This window comes from Setaria italica, chromosome II (assembly GCF_000263155.2).
Source record: "Setaria italica strain Yugu1 chromosome II, Setaria_italica_v2.0, whole genome shotgun sequence".
Taxonomy (NCBI): Eukaryota; Viridiplantae; Streptophyta; class Magnoliopsida; order Poales; family Poaceae; genus Setaria; species Setaria italica.
In genome coordinates this window covers 14,496,319-14,515,497 of record NC_028451.1, presented here as the reverse complement: position 1 = coordinate 14,515,497, position 19,179 = coordinate 14,496,319, and the positions used below count along the sequence as shown (strand labels likewise).

Sequence of the window (19,179 nt, the reverse complement as noted above, 5' to 3'; positions counted from 1 at the left end):
TGCCGAGTGTTTTTTTTTTGCCGAGTGTTTTTGGCTTGACACTCGACAAAGAGCTTGTTTGCCGAGTGCTCGAAAAAAACACTCGGCAAAAAAAATACACTCGGCAATTTTGAGGTTTCCCGTAGTGGAAGGTCAGTCGCCGATTTGGTTTGGTACCGGTTGGTTAAGGCACCTGGAAGAAAAAAATGATCATAAGGGTATTTTGGTGAGATTATATGGAATAGGTGGGCTGGGAATTCTAAACGTATTTATATTTGGAATTTTTTTGAAATTTTATTGTAGGTATATCTTGGACGGAGGGAGTAATGAGTAACGCTACAAGTAGCAATTCTGAGTTCAGAAATAGACTTGTAGCAATATTTATGTGATTCTCCTTTGTTCTCAGCAACATTGATTGGGGAGAATAATAGCAGATCGTTGCACAACTGACAGCGATTAATACCGCAGACCAACAGCAATAATTTTTAGCAAAGAATACCTCACGGCAGAACAGATAGGAGAAGAAACGATCCACACTAGAAAATGGAATTTTCCTATGTGCTACTTATTTATTTTAAGTTTTATTATAAGGTACCCGTTGGTACTTTCAGGTACTTTTTTATTAAATTTTTGCTAGCAGTTGATCTTAGAAAGATAATAAAAAATCAAATTAAATTGAGTACAGGTGTATGATTTTTGATAGTTGGTCCTACCTATTTTTGGTACTAAACATATTAAACAATGTCATGAATCATTTTCGTTGCCAAATGTGTGTGATCCAAAAGAAGTATTCCTTCAAAGCAACCATTATCATCCAAAATTTAAATAATTGGGTAATATACCAACATTGAAAAGATCAATTCAAATCAACTGTAATGCATCCATGTTTCTTCACCTAGTATCAGAAATATCCTTTATGCTATATGTATAATATTTGAAGTGGAAAATGGTTTAGACAGGAAAAACTTGGCTTCAATTTCTTAAAGCCTCTGCGTTTCCCGCTCGTGCAATTTTTATTCAACAACGAGGGTACATGCCAGATATTTAATTCATTCACACACAGGTTCACGAGATATCTGACTTACTGGATACAGTAATTAACACTGAGCTGAGCCTCTTAAGAAATCCGGTTTGCTTCCGAAAATTCGTTAATGACTCTCTTTATCGCCCATTCCTCCATAATAAGTCCACAGTGCTCCGCCCCATGAATCTTAATGGACTTGAATTGCTTCTTTTGTCCTGGTTGCCGTCTCATCTCTTTGTCAAATGCCAACATACTAACCAAATTGACAAGCCCATCTCCATCTCCATACACTAGTTCTGGGAGCTGTCATAATAGTCACTCTCCCAGTACACCAGTTGCTCTGCCGTCCTAATGCCTACTCCATTAATGCATGTTATGGGCACCATGGGTGCCTTGAAGTATCTCATCTTTGGAACCATCCTCCTCCTGAAAGGCTGGACACCGTCGCTGAAACCGATGGCGACAAGGAAATCCTCCATGTCATATGCAGAGTAGTTTCTTTGCTTGGTGATCACAAGTGGCTTGTGCCCGAATACTTTTGGAGACGGTAGATCCACGGTGCCAGTTTCGAAACTCCTCCACATCGTCCTTATAGACGACTGGGTAGCTCCAACGTAGCCAAAATCTGCTGGCCCAGAAGCAATGGTACGTGCCTGCTGTAGGAAGCCTGCAGAGAGCACTGGCGCCACCAGGATAAGGTGGTTGATGTACTTGTTCCTCCAGGCCAGCGGAGCGTTCCTGACGAACTCCAGGACGACGACCATTCCTCCGTAGCTATGCCCAAAGATGATGACCTTCTTGTGGTGTTTCTTGCTCGCGGCCTCGACGAGCGACTTGAACTGTTTGAAGTAGCACGAGTAGACCTGAGATTGCTGGCCAGGCACTGGAGGAGCGTAGCGCCAGTCGTAAGGAGCTCCAAAGAGGGTATCTCCGTCGCGGTATCCGACTATTTCCAGGGCTTCTCTGATGGAATCGACGCACCGTTTCCTGCAGAGCTTGGAAAAGAAGTAGTATTACGTAGCATTTGAGCGGATCATGAGCTGATTGCATTTGAGTGCATATCATTCAGATGGGTTTGGCAGGGATTACGTACGGGTAAAGAGGATCCTTGTCACGGAACCCTCTCGCGGAGCCGAAGTTGAGGACGCGCGTCTCCACACCGGGCAGGTTCCGGTAGTCGTTGATGGCAGGGTCGTAGACGAGGCGCATCTGCTCCACGAAGCAGTCAACGTAGTCGTGGGCCGCCAGGTCTGAAACGTTCTTCCACAGGCCAAACCATTCATTCCCCTTCATTGCGCCGCAGCGTGGCGCCGACGGCTTGTACGCCTCGGTGAGCCGCGCCTCCAGGTCGTTGCAGCTTTGCCCAGGCACCAGGACGACCGGGTGGAGCTCGCCGCTGCAGCCGGCATCCTTTGGCCGGTGGCTGGCCGAGAAGTACGTACTCCCGGAGGGGAGGGGGAAGCAGGAGAAGCAGGAGAGGAAAGAGCAACCGCAGGAGTGGATTAGACATGGTCTTGGTGTCTTCCGTGTTTGCCTGGACGTGTCCTACATATAGCGTGAAGGGCGGATTTGGTGCCGCGTGGGACGACTCAGCCGGTTATCTGGACAGCGTCGCGCGTGTTGAAATTGATGCGCTGGGTCTGAGCAGGTAGGAGTTATTTGGGCAGGACTCTGACACCTTATCTGTGCTGATTGACACGGAAGTATGGAGCACGGAACAGAGTGAGAGGGTTCCAGACCGGACCGCTGGGAGATGCGTGGAGTAAAGTGCATCTGTGATGCCATTTAGCGCGTTACCGAGCGCACGACTTACTTATTCAAAGACAAGCATAATAATGAAATCACTTGTTCGATGTTTTGAGGAAGAAAAGAAATGATCATTATAGTTTCATCACTCCTAGAAAATGGTTTTTAGGACTGATTGAAACGACATTTGTAGGGACGGGTGCGTTACCTGCATCCTACTTTTCGCAGCTACAAATAGCTGTTTGCAGGAGCGGGTAACATGTTCGCCTCTAGAAAGCTATTTTCAAGGACGGGTCACGCCATCACCCACCTCTGTAAATATATTTTTAGGTACGGGTGACGCCATGACCGTCTCTGAAAATAGTTATTTGTAGGGACAGGTGATATCATTACCCGCCCATGCAAATTTGTTTTCCAAGGGTGAGTGACGGCATGACCCGTCCTTAGAAATATTGTTCCCATAAAAAAATCAGTAATTTGTTTTTGAATTTACAGAGACTTTCAGCCTAACAAGCTAGTGTGCAACCCAAAACTATTGTCATCCACGTAGAATATGTTACATAAATATAAATTAAGCATACAATATAATAGAAAATAGAATTTATACTTAGAGTGCACATTGACTACATATATTTTCCCACTCACCAAGGCTACTCACCACATAAATTAGCGTGTATTGATAAGGATGAGTGTGCATATGTGTATGTGAGTGTTTGTGTTTTGTAATGTATTTTGTGAAATAGAAAAATAACATAATTAGTATTTTACCGCAGCAACGCACGTGCATCCTACCATTATTTCTCAATCATACTATATTTCTATTTTTTGTTCACTCTAACTTTTTGTGGATTCGTCTCTATTCCCAACGTCCGACTTCGACTTCGACCCATCCAGATTCGGAGCTGACTCAATGTAGTTTTGGAGGAAGTCGGAGCTGACTCAATGTAGTTTTGGAGGAAGGGTCATATAGAGCCTATTTGGTATGGCTCCAACTGCAAAATTTTCTAATTCTACTGCAAAGTGCACCTGGAGCTAGCTCCACATGGAATTGGAATTAGAGAATTGGAATTAAAGTTGTCTGGGGTCGCGTTTGGCCAGAAGGGTTCCTCCAGCTCCAGAAATAGGATTTTGAGAATGGATTACCATTTTTACACTAGGACCTAGACGTTAGTATATTGCACTCATCTTGATCCTCCCGTGCCCTCGTGGCAATGGCTTGTGCCCTCCCAAACTTTTCCAATTTTTTTGTCCTTTATATCATTTTACAATGCAACATATCGTCACCATGAAAGCTTCATCCACAAATTAAACAAGGAACAAGAATCAATGATCGTAGCACTAACAATTTCACACACGCCGATAGCATTGGAACTAGGCCAAGCAAAATCGATCAAGGGAGTCAGAATAGACTATTCAGTTCAATCAATCAAAAACATTAGGCAATCAAGAGCGTTAGGCATGGAATCGAGGGAATTATTGGAATAGCTTATCGTATCGCTGAATCAAAGAGAAAAAGAAGGAATAATCAAAGACAAGATGAATCTCGGTTCTTCCTTGCCACTGCCGTGGACACCTTTGGGTCAATCCTACCCACGACCACACAAGATGAATTTTGTTGCCTCACAGCTCATCAGGCGCCTTGTCCTCCCACCAGGCTATCCAAAAAGAACAGACCAGGTTGCTCTCCCTCTATTCTTCAGCCAAAGTCGTCGTCGCCACCTCTGGCCGCCGGGTTGGGCAACGCCACGCCTTGCTCACGCGTCCTTATAGCTGGGAGATGGGAGGATAAGGTGACCAGCAGGAATAGAATACGGATCGTATTTGCAACTCGCCAGCCATGGAGGCAGGCTAATAGCACCAAATTCGCCCGTGGTAGCCACATTACCAAGCCAGTATCCACGTTGAAGGTTTAATGCCCACTTTGCTAGGGGCTCCAAAATTTTTAGGGCCTGATGTGAATGGCCCACTTTCACTGGGCTATGTATGGGCCTAATAACCACATATATATAGGTCCATAAATCTTCAGTAATGCTTAAGTTAGGGCGTCCCACGCCGAAACCCTAGATTGGACATCGCATCAACCATTGATGTCCCCTCGCGCATCCTATGGCTACAAAAGGCAGGCCCAGGAAGAGCTATGCTCAAGTGGCCAGATCACCCGCTCCTGAGCCACAAGATTCAACCCAGCGGCCCGTGTGGAGGCCAACGGTATTCTCCAGAGTCAGTTTTGCCTCTGATGGGAATGCACTACGTGCCACTAGCAGTGGTGGTGTCGCTGGCAATGGGATTCAGGCTGGCCGGAAATCTGTGTTTGATCATCTTTGTTCCATGCCACGTTCTCACACGGGGGAAAGTTTGAATGTTCAAAATTCAAATCCTAAGCATGATTGTAGCGATCCTTCCTTTCTTTCCTATGCCAGATGCCTTTCCCTCGAGCACCTTGCCAAAAGCGGTTGGCGTGATATACGCTGCAAATCTTGTTTCCGTTATATGGCCATACAATGCAATCGTGCCTAAACAGGAAACTGGCGCCATACATATACCGGCCCAAGCAACCTGAAGGCCCACATAGCCAGCATTCGGAGGTTTCTAGGGAGAAAGATATAAATGCTCAATCACCACCGACCAACCATTGCTCCGCCTCTTTGTCTCCTCCGAGGCAACCCAAAAAACACCACTTGTCCTCGTCGTCTCCGCCGGTTGCCATGGCCAACTTCGCCATTGATCCCCACCCTCATGCTCGCCGGGCTTTGAGGTGATTCCTCATGACCGATCAACTCTCTCATTCATGTGTCTACACATGGACAGTGTTGTTCGTGATTTATGCCTGGCTATTAATTTTTACCGTTGTGACAATAGTGAGCCTTCTGAGCAAAATTTTGCAACTGTGCTGATTTTTCACTAACTCTGAAAATCTTCCCCAGAAAAGGTAAGAGATATATGACTTTGCTATTCTGATCAGTTTACCTGTGCAACGAGATATATGGAAACCTTTAAATTATTAATATAGTGTTGCTTGTAATGATCAAGTATTCATATGCAACAATACATCACAAAATATATAGGTTTTACACTTCTTTTTTCTGGTGATTTTGAAGCTTGAGCACCACAGGATCCTTCGCATGGTCACCATGTAAATGAGAGATGTAGGTCAATTGCATATAATGATATAGTATTTAGAACAAAACAAACATAAAGTAACATTTACGGTTCTTTCGAGACACTCCTTATCGGGTGAAGGAATCACTACAAGAATTGTGTTGATCTATGAAGAAAATTTTATGACACATTTGTTCTCATCATAAATCTATGATGTTTCTAGATGAAAACGTCATAAAGTTTGACATCCGATCAAATTTAGTGACAAAGTTACGAAACATCATAAAATGTGCCACTATAGCCAAAAAGAAATCATCACTCGATGTTAAATGGTGGTTTTGTGACGATATAAGGACTACAAAAATATCATAAACCAACCAGGGTCCCACATGGGAGTTTAAGATGATAAATAGGGCGGTAAAATAAAAAGGAAAATGTGCTCCTCCCGTGGGTCAAACCTGTTACCGATCGAATGGGAAGTCTTTACAGCAACCAGGTCCCACATGTAAGTTTCAGGTGAGTTGGTGACAGAAGTTTTGGTAAGTTATGTTAGTCTAATATGAAAAAGGAAAGGAAATAAAAAGAAAATAGTGTCGATAGTAAGGCTAGAACCTTTGACCTCTTGAATGTGCTGACAACACTACTACTGAGACATGAACTATGTATGTTTTTTTCGAAAGGGCACATTTTATATATTTTGGTTGTAATAAGGGTCCCTTTGGTTAAGCTGTGAAGGTGCTTTTGCTTTCAAAAAAAGTCAGAAGCTAAACCAAAGGGGTGAGCTTCCAAACCGCTACTTGCACAAAAGCAACTTTTTTTAGTTCATTCTCCACAACCACCCTCGGCGTGCTTTTTCCGACTGTGAGGGCGGACGTTTCACAAAAATTATCTGCAATGCCACCGCTTATGGGCGTACCCCTTCATTTTTCTTTCCCACCAACACCTCTGTTGCTCTCACTCCCCACCCGCACCTCCTCTCATTCCGGCCCAACGCCTGCTGTGCTAGGGTTTCGCCTCGCCCTTCGGCGGTGGTCCGGTGTGCCCTTTGGCGGTGGTGCTGCCCATCTGCCTCCCCTTAAGCTGACGGCGGCGCTCCACCCACCAAATCGAGCATCCACGAACCTTGTCATCCTCCCAGCGAGCCCACGGTGGCGCCCCTCATTCACCTCCCTTGAAGACGGCGGCTGCGACCTGAAGCTGCCGCCGACGGTGCCCCTCGTTCACCTCCCTTGAAGATGGCGGCTGCACCCTAAAGCCGGCGGCAGCGGTGCCCTGAAGCTGGCAGTGACACTCCTCCTCGTCCTCCCCTAGAGCCCGTCGTCCACCTCCCGATCTGCACGGCACCAACCTCCCCTTCCAGATCTGGTACTAAGGTAACTTCGCCTCCCCTTCTAGACATGATAGCAAGCATTTTATCATCCATCTGTGGAAGTAGCTTTTCTGTGTTATTGTGCACAACATAAAACAAGGTTAATATATTGCTTACTGGTTCCACCTGCATCTATGTTTCCATTGATTCATTTAGAGGAACTAGTGTGGGTATCTAAGTTGGAACTTTGAACGTATGGTCTGGGTGGAACCATCAACCAAGCATACAAATCTGCTCCGTTTTCTGGGGCTAGTAATAATGAGGAAAATAGTGGGGATTATAGACCAGAAGCATGATACTGACTTGTTTTTTTTGCGAGTATGATAATGACTTGATCACTAGCTGACAAGAAAAATAACCAATTGCTTCTAGATCCTCCTTGCAATGGATTATTTCCTATAGTTTGCAAAAGCATGAATTGTGAAAAAGGTTGAAATGCATGTATGATGGTTTTTTTCCCACATGGATTAAAAAAAGCAAAAATGCAGTGGATCGTATGGTTTTTAACTTAAGTTGTTAGAAGAAAAAAGTGATCCCTAATTCTTTTTTCATAACAGCTACATGTTTATCCTATCAATACAGTTGAATTGATGCTCTTTAAAAGGTGTAGCACAAACTACCTTGCTAGAAAAGCCCCTTCACATGACAACATGACAGTACATCTTTAGCCATAAAGGTAGTCCAGTCAAATCAGCCCCTGATCTTTTTGTTCTGCTTTTTCTGAATTTAGTTTACCTTTTAACTTTTTGGCAATAGTCCAGTCATAGCAGCCCCTCATTTCTTCTAGCCCAAATGCTGCTCGAAGGGTTAACTGACTAGCAAGGGTGAAATGCTAGAGTTCATCACGGTTGAAATAATTTGGCTAGCGTGAATAACTTGCTTGTGTTAGTTCTACTATATGCTGACACATCACTGTTTTCTTAAAAAGATGGCTGACAAGGTAGATTGGTGTGATGCCAATGTGAGGCATTTTCATTGACATATGCAAAGGAGAGATAGAAGCTGGGAATAGACCCTTGGGATTGTTCACTAGGACTGCTTGGAAAAATCTGGTAACTAAGTATGAAGAAAAAACTAGGCTAAAGCAAACAAAGAAACAATTGAAGAATAAGTTGGACAATATGAAAAAGGAATATACATGGTTTATGGAGTTGAAGAATTCTGCCATTGGTCTTGGATGGAATGAGGCAAAGCAAACTGTTGACTGCTCCAACGAATGGTGGGATGAACACCTAGCTGTAAGAATTGTGTAATGTCCTTTTTTCATTTACAATTACGCATTTTGAGTATATGGTCTAACGGGTTAACTTTATCTATTTAATTTCAGAGATGCAACAATCCTGATAAAGGTATCAAAAGCAATCATGTTAAGTTCAGAAAACAAGAACCGAAGCACCTTGATATGCTTGGAGTTACTAACACCTACAGCTCGCCATCGCCTGATCATGATGTTATCGTTGTGGATCCTGAAAACAAGTGCAAGCACAGGTTGTCTTTATATGTGAGGTATAATTGGACATTTTACAACCCTGGGCGCCGATATGCATGCTGCTGCAAGGTAAACAATAACTTATTTCAATTCTAATAAACCTTGCTTTCTAATTTTGATGTTGGTGTTGTAAATGGCGAATTGTAGGAACGTAATCGGTGTCTGCAGAATCAAGAGATAAAATGTGCGTCATTTAGGTGGGTTGATCCTAAATGGGATGCTAGGACTAAAGGTATTTTGGTGAAGCTGATGAAGAGGAAGGAAAAAGCTGAAGAGGAAGCAAGGTCGTGGGAAGAAGCATGGAGAATTGCTAAGAAGGAGGCCAATGACACAACCTATGAGCTGCGCTTGATGAAGCGATACTTTGGGGAGGCGACCAATTCCCTAATGAACATGAGGAAGAAAATGAGAAATAATGCATTGCTGAAGAAAATGAAAAACCCTAACAGCAATTACGATGCAAGGAAGTGGAAGGAAGAATACACAAAGGCTAGCATGGAGCTTGAAGAGACTGCGGTTGAGCTACAGAAGGTGAAGGGACACCTGGAACAGGCCACCAAAGTGGATCGCCATCCTTTGTAGCGTTCTTGGGCAATCTTCCATATCTTCTTCTTCGATTCATCTCTGTTCTCAATCTCCCATGCATTCTGTTGGAAAGAAAACATATAAAAATATTTTGAACTTGTTATGTATGCTACATTCATAACATTTTTGAACAATAAAGTAGAGGGAACACTAGCTACTTGATCAAAGAGATAAGACATATTCCCACCAAATGTATTCATTGGCTACTGCTATATGACACTAAAATGAATAAAGATGGGTCATTAACATACCATTACAAATTCTATGATATCATTCTTGACATCTTCCTTCACATCTTTCCATTGTGTAACTCCAATTAGTGGAGTCCTCATCCTTGTAAACATAACAACTTCATCCATAAATGTACATCTATTTTCTCTACAGGGAGCACCCAAATTTTCAGAAAATTCGATTTTAAGTTTCTGAGTGCGACACATCAATCTCTTTTCCATTGCAGCTATCTTTCAAGCTACCATGGCCAACTTTCTTGCCATTTACTTACAATAACATAAGAGAAGCTTAGACTATAATTACTGCTGAACAATACATTAAAGAGTGAACTTTTGAAATGGATGTTGCTTTAAAACCTTTTGTCTTCTTTGTTTTCCTAGCATGAGGTGACCATTGTGTTTTTGGCGACGTGCTACTACCATTGCTCTCATCAGGTACTCCTGTAGGATGATCTTTACCTTTATAAGTCACTGAAAAAATGAAAAACACATGTACTTAGTAGATTCACAATTTTCATTAGAAATAAGAAAATCCAAAGGAAAAAATAATTACTAATTTGTTTCAGATGGCCTTGCTCCCTTAACCATTTAGTGTATATTTTTATTGTGTCATCCCTCAAGACATCGCATAGAACTGCAAGTTACCAACAATATTATGAGAGTAAAGAGTACAATAATTATAAGTACATGTGGATAGTGTGGGACAAACATCATATATACCGGTATCGGAGCCTTTGTCTTCAAGCCAATCTTTGTATGCATCAATCGATTCATCACTGCCAAGACTATCATCATCATCACTATCATCACCAGGCTCATTCTCCCTCGATCGTTTCAGAGGTGTAATGTTTACATGTCGTTCTAGTTCTCGGTTTTTTGCGATCAACAACCTGACTTTCCTTTTTGAAGCCACATGCTCAAGCATGTACTCTACATCTGTGGTAATCAATTGGCTCAAGAGTTGCTACATCAATTCCACATCTCTTCTTGTAGTAGTAGTAGTCCCGCACACCATACCCAAGCTGATCTTTGAAACTTACCAAGTTGAAAAATGTTACGTCAGTCTTATCAAGACTTGCTTGGATGATGCGATCTCCTCCTTCTGCCTTCTTGCATTGGATAGTTATAGTCCACATCTCACTTGTCAATGGGGCTCTGTATGCGCACATAAACATGAATAAGTTAGCATGAATAAATTCAGTTGTAGTATATGCATACTATTCCACATCTCACCTGTCATTGCACGATTACATTAGACTAGTATATGCATACTATTTCACAAAATAGTAATGGTAAAATAGCATACTAGTATTCAGCTCATTAATTTATGACTTGAGATGGATCAACTATTCTTTATTATTTTCAAAAATAATAATGCGATTCTTTTACAAATTTTGGGGTTGAGATAGATCATCTCATCTTTACTTTTTTATGTTTCTATGATCAAAATAAAGGACGAACCAATGCACAAAAGGTGAACAGACCAAAACTAATTGGTGCACTTGTATACTCATCAATATAATTGTTCATGGACAGACATAACTGAAATTAATGGACACACAATGGAGCTCTATATGTGTATGTAAACATGAATAGGTTAGCATAAATAAATTCAGATGCAGTAAATGCATAATATTCCACATCTCACCTGTCACTGCATGATTACTTTCTACTGGTATATGCATACTATTTCACAAAAACAATAATGGTAAGATAGCACATCAGTACATATTTAGCTCATTAATTTTGGTTCCAATGAAAATAACAAAACTGAGGCAACATCAAATCATTGCATATGCATGTCTTCCAACAAACCCTAGTGGTAGGTAGTATACATGACTTTGGCATGGAGAGGGTCGTATCTACAGGGGGGCTAGGAGGCTTTAGCCTCCCCTCCTGCCAAGAACTCCATTGGAACCAAAAGGAAGAAGGGGAAGAGAAGTGAGGAAAAATAAGAAGAAAATGAGGAAGGAGGGGTGGAGATGGAGAAGGAAGAAGAGCCTAGCCTCCTAGTTTCTGCATGGATATGATGGAGGCAACATTAAAACCTTGCATATTCATGTCGTCCTACAAACCCTAGGGGTAGGTACACATGATCGTGGACATGGAGACAACATCAAATCGATTGCACACTATCGATTTCCAGCAAAAAACTAGTTGGCACTATAGGTGGATACGCACTTTTTTCGCCCGCTGGAAGATTCATCTGGTTGTCTTCAACAACTTGTACATCCTCGATTGTGACCCGACCTCATGAGCTGTTGGCTTGTGCATCACCGGATCCAGACTTGGAAGAAGTCGTCATCATGGTTGGATTCGCTAGGCAGATCCAAATGATGGTATTTTAGTGCTCAAGTGGTGGTATTCAACTCAGAAAAATCAGTACCATCAGATGTTCCGATGGTCCACCAAAGCAAGCGGTGGAGTAACCACCGGAGCAATTGGTATAACGGAAAAAACATGAAAAATCTTCAAGTGCACCAGATGATCCAACGGCTTGTATTTTACATGTGTCGAAGCAAATGGTAGATGGGACGAAGACAACCCTAGGGCACAGGATGTTCTGATGGTTAGAAGTTGGAGGCGTTGAATGAAACATATTGACTTTGTGAAGTACCAAAGAGGTTTCGGCCAAAACTCCTTCAGCACCGGATGTTCCGATGATACCATCGGATGAGGCATCGGATGAATTTTGATGCGCTAGTAGAGAACTTGGGTGCGAGGAGGCCAATGGCTAGTTGCACCAAATGTTCCGATGCTACCCAAATTGACACCATCAAAACATCTGATGCACACTTTAACTAGCCGTTGGAGCAAAACAATACAGAGGAGCTCAGGGGCTACATATAGGCTACGAACTTGCCAGGAGCTAACCTCCACGTCCGGCCTTCCCAAATGCACCTCCTCGTCCGACCTTCCTGCACGCTAATTGACTAACAGAATAACAAACTCAATCTATCCAACACCAGCCGCGCAACAAACTTGCATGCACCCTGTGCCTGTACCTAGGACTCAAACAACGACCCAACTAACCAGTGCCGCAGCTAATTAACCTGCATGCACGCGCGCTCGTGCCGCACCACCGCACCGGCACCCGCGCACAGACTCGACCGCACGCATGGACACACCAATAGTGTGGTTTATTCCTAACAATCACCCCCCTAACGCCCAACCTACAGGAGTGTCGGCTCGTCGTCGTCGATGTTGGTGAGGAGGGCCCTTTCCTTCCTCGACTCGGGGTAGTCCCTCGCGATGTGCCCATGCTTGCCGCAGTTGAAGCATTTTCCTCGGTTGCGGCGCTCCGACTGCCTGCTCGACCCCGAGACTGTGCTTGCACCGTCGTCATCCTCGTCATGGCCGTCGTCATGGCCAACTACCTTCTTGTTGCTGCCATGGCACGCTGCATCACCACACGCCCGCTCCTTGCGCCACGGCGCTGACGGCGATGCGCTTCCCACTGCTCCTCGGTGAGGTACAGCCGCCCGACGCCGTCCGCAACTTCTTCAACATCAGCATTCTTTGCTACGCGCAGCCAGCCAATGACCTCCTCCACGGACGTCATGTCGAAGTCCGTAAACATCTCGATCGCCATGGCAACCTGCTTCATCTTCTTCGGGACCACACGCAGGATCTTCTTCACCATCGGCTGTCCTCCATCGCCTCGCCAAGTTCGCGTAGGCTGGCGACAAGCCCATTGATGTGCATCGCGAAGTCATCGACAGACTCCCCATCGCGGAACGCGATGTTCTCGAGCTCCTTCAAGAGACGTTGCACGCTCGCGGACTCCACGCGGTCAGCAGTGGCAACTCGACAGTGGCGGCGTTCGCCACCGTGACCGGACGCGATGAGCTGCTAGAGCCGTCGTCATCGCCAAGGTCGCTGCGCGGCTTCTTCGGCCCGAGCGATGACATCTTCGATCACCTTAGCTCTGAATACCAAATGTTGACTTCACCCAGGAACTCTCTATCTCTCTCGCTCTCAGTAACTCAACTCGAGCATGAACTCAGAGCAACAATGGCGACGAACGCCGCGGTCGTGAACCGGCCTGTATCTTGGCGAGCTTTATTCACTGGACTTGGCAAAACAATACAGAGGAGCTCAGGGGCTACATATAGGCTACGGACTTGCTAGGAGCTAACCTCCACGTCCGGCCTTCCCCAATGCACCTCCTCGTCCGACCTTCCTGCTCGCTAATTGACTAACAGAATAACAAACTCAATCTATCCAACACCGGCCGCGCAACAAACTTGCATGCACCCTGCGCCTGTACCTAGGACTCAAACAACGACCCAACTAACCAGTGCCGCAGCTAATTAACCTGCATGCACGCGCGCTCGTGCCGCACCACTGCACCGGCACCCGCGCACAGACTCGACCGCACACATGGACACACCAATAGCGTGATTTATTCCTAACACACCCGAAGCTCGCGTCGGTAACCATGGAAATGGCCAGGGAGATGAGTGGGTGCTTCATGGGTGCAACCATCTTCGGTGGGATGCTGAGATCAAGTTTTGATATTGGTACCTGGAGCCTTGCCCTTGCAACCTACCGAGAGTTCAGGCAGAGAAATCGTTTTATTTCTTGTCTAAATCCGGTCGATCCTTGGGCTCTGTCCAGACCAATATTTCTTCCAACCGTGAATAGAGTATCTCCTGGATACTTTGTAATTGTCAAGGGCTATCAGACTGCCTCTGCCAATGGTGATAGCGCAGCTCCAAAGTTTTCTGTGCAAGATGTCATACTTGGACGTGCTAGGCCTCAGGGAAAGTTTGCTGCTCTTGCGTGGAGATCACACGTACCGCCGCACTACAACTACGTGTTTAGTTGTGAGCAGCGGATTCCAGTGAGTGCGGTCTCTAGGAAGAAACTCAGAAGGTTTCGACGTGATCTTGTTTCTAATTGCAAAAGATTGTTGCCCTGCTTTGTATGTATATATGTACATATGCCACCTCTTAATTAAATCGAACGTGAGGTTGCTGAAATGCTTTTCGAGATGATTAGACCTTCAAGATGTATATCTTGCGCGCCACATTGTGTTGAGTACAGTAGGTCAGTCACAATGGCTAAACATCACTGATGCTACAATTCTAGAACTGTGAAGTCGGAGACGATTACAGAATTGTTGTGCCACGTCAAGTCTTGCTCTCCCAGGAACAGTTGAAGCGCCGTCAGATAAGAAATCACCAGTGATTTTGTGTTGCCGAATATGCATGTTTGATGTTTGTAAGCAGTGGTTCTGAACTTCTGAGCTTCCGAATCAGTAATGCTGGCTACACACTGGTTCAACTCATTTGGTACAAGAGCTTTGTACAATTTTCATTTATTTTAACATTTGTTTTCGATTGTCTAACAAGAATACAAGGTAGGTGTGGGGGAGGTCTTGGTGATGTAACCTAAATGCGCAAGTTTTGTCTTCGAAGTTTTCTTTTATGTACACAAATTACGTGCAACCAGAAGAGGGCACAAATGAAATGCAGAACATCCTGTGCTCTCCGTTAGTGTACTGAATGACTAGGTTACATTGCCTGTAACACGGACCTTCTCTATGTTCCAAGAACTACACAGTTAGTGTTGCTTGTTCTGCAACACTTACCCTGCCCGTGCAATTCTTATTTATTAATAGAATGACGACTACACAGGCCAATGGTGGAATCCATCCACACACAAGTTCACATGATATCATACTTAAAGCACATAGTAGCACCCGGGTGAGCCTATGATGAAATTCGATTTGCTTCCAAAAATTCTTGAATGACTCTCTTTACTGCCCATTCCTCCGTAACAAGCCCACAGTGGTCCGCCCCATGAATCTTAACGGACTTGAATTGCTTCTTTTGTGCTGGTTGCCGTCTCATCTCTTTGTCAAATGCCAACATACTAATCAAATTGACAGCCCCATCTCCATCTCCATACGCTATTTCTGGGGACCTGTCGTAGTCACTCTTCCAGTACACGAGTTGCTTTGCCGTCCTAATGCCCACTCCATTGATGCATGTTAAAGGCACCATGGGTACCTTGAAGTACCTCATCTTCGGGACCATCCGCCGTCTGAAAGGCTCAACACTGTCGCCGAAACCGATGGCGACAAGGAAATCCTCCATGTCATATGCAGAGTAGTTTCGTTGCTCGGTGATCACAAGTGGCATGTGCCCGAATACTTTCGGAGATGGCAGATCCACGATGCCAGTTTCGAAACTCCTCCACATCGTTCTCAAAGACGACTGGGTAGCTCCGACGAATTTCATATTTGGACCAAAGGCAATGAGCTGTGCCTGAATTAGGATGCCCAGAGAGAGTACAGGCGCTACCAGGATAAGGTGCTTGATGTACTCGTTTCTCCACGCCAGCGGAGTGTTCCTGACGAAGTCGAGTACAACCATTCCTCCGTAGCTATGCCCAAAGATGATGACCTTCTTGTGATGTTTCTTGCTCGCGGTCTCGACGAGCGACTTCAACTGTCTAAAGTAGCGTGAATAGACCTGAGATTGCTGGCCAGGCACTGGAGGAGCGTAGCGCCAGTCGTAAGGAGCGCCAAACAGGGTATCTCCGTCGCGATATCCGACTCTTTCCAGGCCTTCTCTGACATAATCGACGCACTGTTTCCTGCAGAGCTTGCAAAAAAGGTGTCATTAGCGCAGTGTGCGTCATGAATTTTTTTTTAGAGCTGACAGGCATCCGCCCTGCCCCATTTTATAGAAAACAAGGCACACCATTGTTTTATGCGTTTAGTGCGTCTTGAATGCATCTAAGATCCAACATTCTTGAGTGCGCAGGATCATGAGCTGGTTTCATCAACGGGTGAAGCTACGTTGAGCATGCATGGTGGGTGCAGATGCACCCACCCCAGCAGCCAAAAAAAAACCCTACAAACCCGCTGGATAATTACCGTGAATCCGTGATGCACATGCACCCCCTTCGTTCGGTCTAACCTTCTGCACCCACAGCGCAATGGAATCTGGCTAAGGCAACAGCAAACAAATAGGCCAACCTCCCTCATCTTTCCATCGTGCGGTTCTTTTATGAGATATTTCGCTCTAGCTCCGCCACTTGTGAGCAGTGCATGGCGTTCAGATGTATCACACACTAACTGATACATCTCTATGCATGAGTGATGGATTTGGCAGGATTACGTACGGGTGAAGAGGGTCTTTACAGTGGAACCCTCTCGCGGAGCCGAAGTTGGGGACGCGCGTCTCCACACCGGGCAGGTTCCGGTAGTCGTTGATGGCAGGGTCGTAGACGAGGCGCATCTGCTCCACGAAGCAGTCAACGTAGTCATTGGCCGCCAGGTCTGAAACGTTCTTCCACAGGCCAAACCATCCATTCCCCTTCATTGCGCCGCAGCGTGGCGCCGACGGCTTGTACGCCTCGGTGAGCCGCGCCTCCAGGTCGCTGCAGCTTTGCCCAGGCACCAGGACGACCGGGTGCAGCTCGCCGCTGAAGCCGGCATCCTTTGGCCGGTGGCTGGCCGAGAAGTACTCCCGGAGGGGAGGGGGAAGCAGGAGAAGCAGGAGAGGAAGGAGCAACCGCAGGAGTGGATTAGACATGGTCTTGGTGTCTTCCGTGTTTGCCTGGACGTGTCCTACATATAGCGTGAAGGGCGGATTTGGTGCCGCGTGGGACGACTCAGCCGGTTATCTGGACAGCGTCGCGCGTGTTGAAATTGATGCGCTGGGTCTGAGCAGGTAGGAGTTATTTGGGCAGGACTCTGACACCTTATCTGTGCTGATTGACACGGAAGTATGGAGCACGGAACAGAGTGAGAGGGTTCCAGACCGGACCGCTGGGAGATGCGTGGAGTAAAGTGCATCTGTCATGCCATTTAGCGCGTTACCGAGCGCACGACTTAGGGCGTGTATCTTTTTTTTCGGGTTCAACTTATTCAAAGACAAGCATAATAATGAAATCAGTTGTTCGATGTTTTGAGGAAGAAAAGAAATGATCATTATAGTTTCATCACTCCTAGAAAATGGTTTTTAGGACCCATTGACATTTGTAGGGACGGGTGCGTTACCTGCTTCCTGTGTGCGTTACCTGCATCCTACTTTTCGCAGCTACAAATAGCTGTTTGCAAGAGCGGGTAACATGTTCGCCCCTAGAAAGCCATTTCCAAGGGCGGCCCACGCGATCACCCACCCCTGTAAATATATTTCTAGCTACGGGTGACGCCATGACCGTCTCTAAAAATAATTATTTGCAGGGACGGGTGATATCATGACCCGACCATGCAAATTTGTTTTCCAAGGGTGAGTGATGGCATGACCCGTTCTTAGAAATATTGTTCTCATAAAAACATCAGTAATTTGTTTTTGAATTTACAGAGACTTTCAGCCTAACAAGCTAGTGTGCAACCCAAAACTATTGTCATCCACGTTGAATATGTTACATAAATATAAATTAAGCATACGATATAATTGAAAATAGAATTTATACTTACATCATAGAGTGCACATTGACTACATATATTTTTCCACTCACCAAGGCTACTCACACTACCGGGAACAGTAACTTCGCCGAGTGTAAAAAGTTTGCCGAGTGCTTTCTTTCAGGCACTCGGCAAACCACCTATTTGCCAAGTGTATACAGGCAGACACTCAGCAAACATTTTACACTCAGCAAACCACCTGTTTGCCGAGTGCCAAAAATAAGGCACTCGGCAAACGACCACATGGCACTCGGCAAATACACGACACTCGGCAAATAAACAGCACATGCTTCGCACGTGCGCCGTCCGTTACCGGAGTGGGCCGGCCGTTAGTGCTTTGCCGAGTGTCGGACGCCGACACTAGGCAAAGAAGACGTTCCTAAGTGTCATCCACAGACACTCGGCAAACAATAAAGTTCGCCGAGTGCCCCACCCCAGACACTCGGCAAACCAGGAAGTTTGTCGATTGTTTCTGTTGGCACTTGGCAAATAAAAAAAAAATTCCCACCTTTGCCCTCCACACTTTTTCTACTCCCCACATAGGACATTTGGTAATCCATCTTAAAAGTTGGTCTATTTTTTGGTCTGTTTGCTATTTTTAATGAATTGATTCCATTAATAGGAATTTTTTTATTCAAGTCAGATTTCAACTGCAAGTACTTGAAATAATGGATTAAAATCAGTGAAAAAATCATATTCATATTATGGAGTCCGGATTGAGGTCTCAACCAGGAAATGAAAAGAAAATTTTGAACATTGTTTTTAAAAAACACGACCACGAACGTGTTGTTGAATGGTTGTTAAATTCTAAAAACGGCAAACGAAATCTGAAAATCACAAGATTTGTGAAGATGTCATGATATTATGTGTGGAGGCTGTGGTAAAAAATTGAGAAGGTTTCGCCCAATTTCTAACATACGATGCTGATAAACCGACTCATCTCCCGAAAGGATCCAATAAGATTTGGAGTCCAAGTGACACTTGAATTAAGGTTTGATTTCAATTCTTTTTGTATAGGCAACATACAACATAGATTGGTTCATGTCAAATTTTGGAAATTTTTCGGATGCGTTTGATATTTTTTATTGATTAAATGCAATTATAGATTTTAATAGATATAAATGCAATTTGAGCTATAACTGCATGAAATAATGGAATAATATCAGTAGAAAAATCATTTAACCATTGTTGAGTGAATTTGACACGGTTTTGCCCAAGTATATTTGAAAA

At 44.7% G+C, this 19,179-nt stretch overlaps 1 protein-coding gene and 1 pseudogene across 1 annotated transcript; both read right to left on the bottom strand.

The window, feature by feature from the left end:
• Positions 1-892: 892 nt before the first annotated feature.
• On the bottom strand, positions 893-2,513 carry LOC101761043 (annotated as a pseudogene).
• Positions 2,514-15,025: 12,512 nt separating this feature from the next.
• On the bottom strand, positions 15,026-17,071 carry LOC101767381 (lecithin-cholesterol acyltransferase-like 1). The gene is made up of 2 exons (XM_004956082.3): positions 16,659-17,071; positions 15,026-16,127 (listed from the first exon to the last, which is right to left on the bottom strand). The coding sequence occupies exons 1-2, from the start codon at positions 17,069-17,071 to the stop codon at positions 15,239-15,241; spliced, it is 1,302 nt and encodes a 433-aa protein (XP_004956139.1). The 3' UTR covers positions 15,026-15,238.
• Positions 17,072-19,179: the final 2,108 nt, after the last annotated feature.

What these genes read in the sequence shown, in the direction of transcription:
- LOC101767381 (XM_004956082.3), bottom strand. Translation starts at nt 17,071, where the DNA reads ATGTCTAATCCACTCCTGCGGTTGCTCCTTCCTCTCCTGCTTCTCCTG. An exon ending in TGTAAAGACCCTCTTCACCC is followed by an intron (nt 16,128 to 16,658) that starts GTACGTAATCCT and finishes CAAGCTCTGCAG; the next exon opens with GAAACAGTGCGTCGATTATG.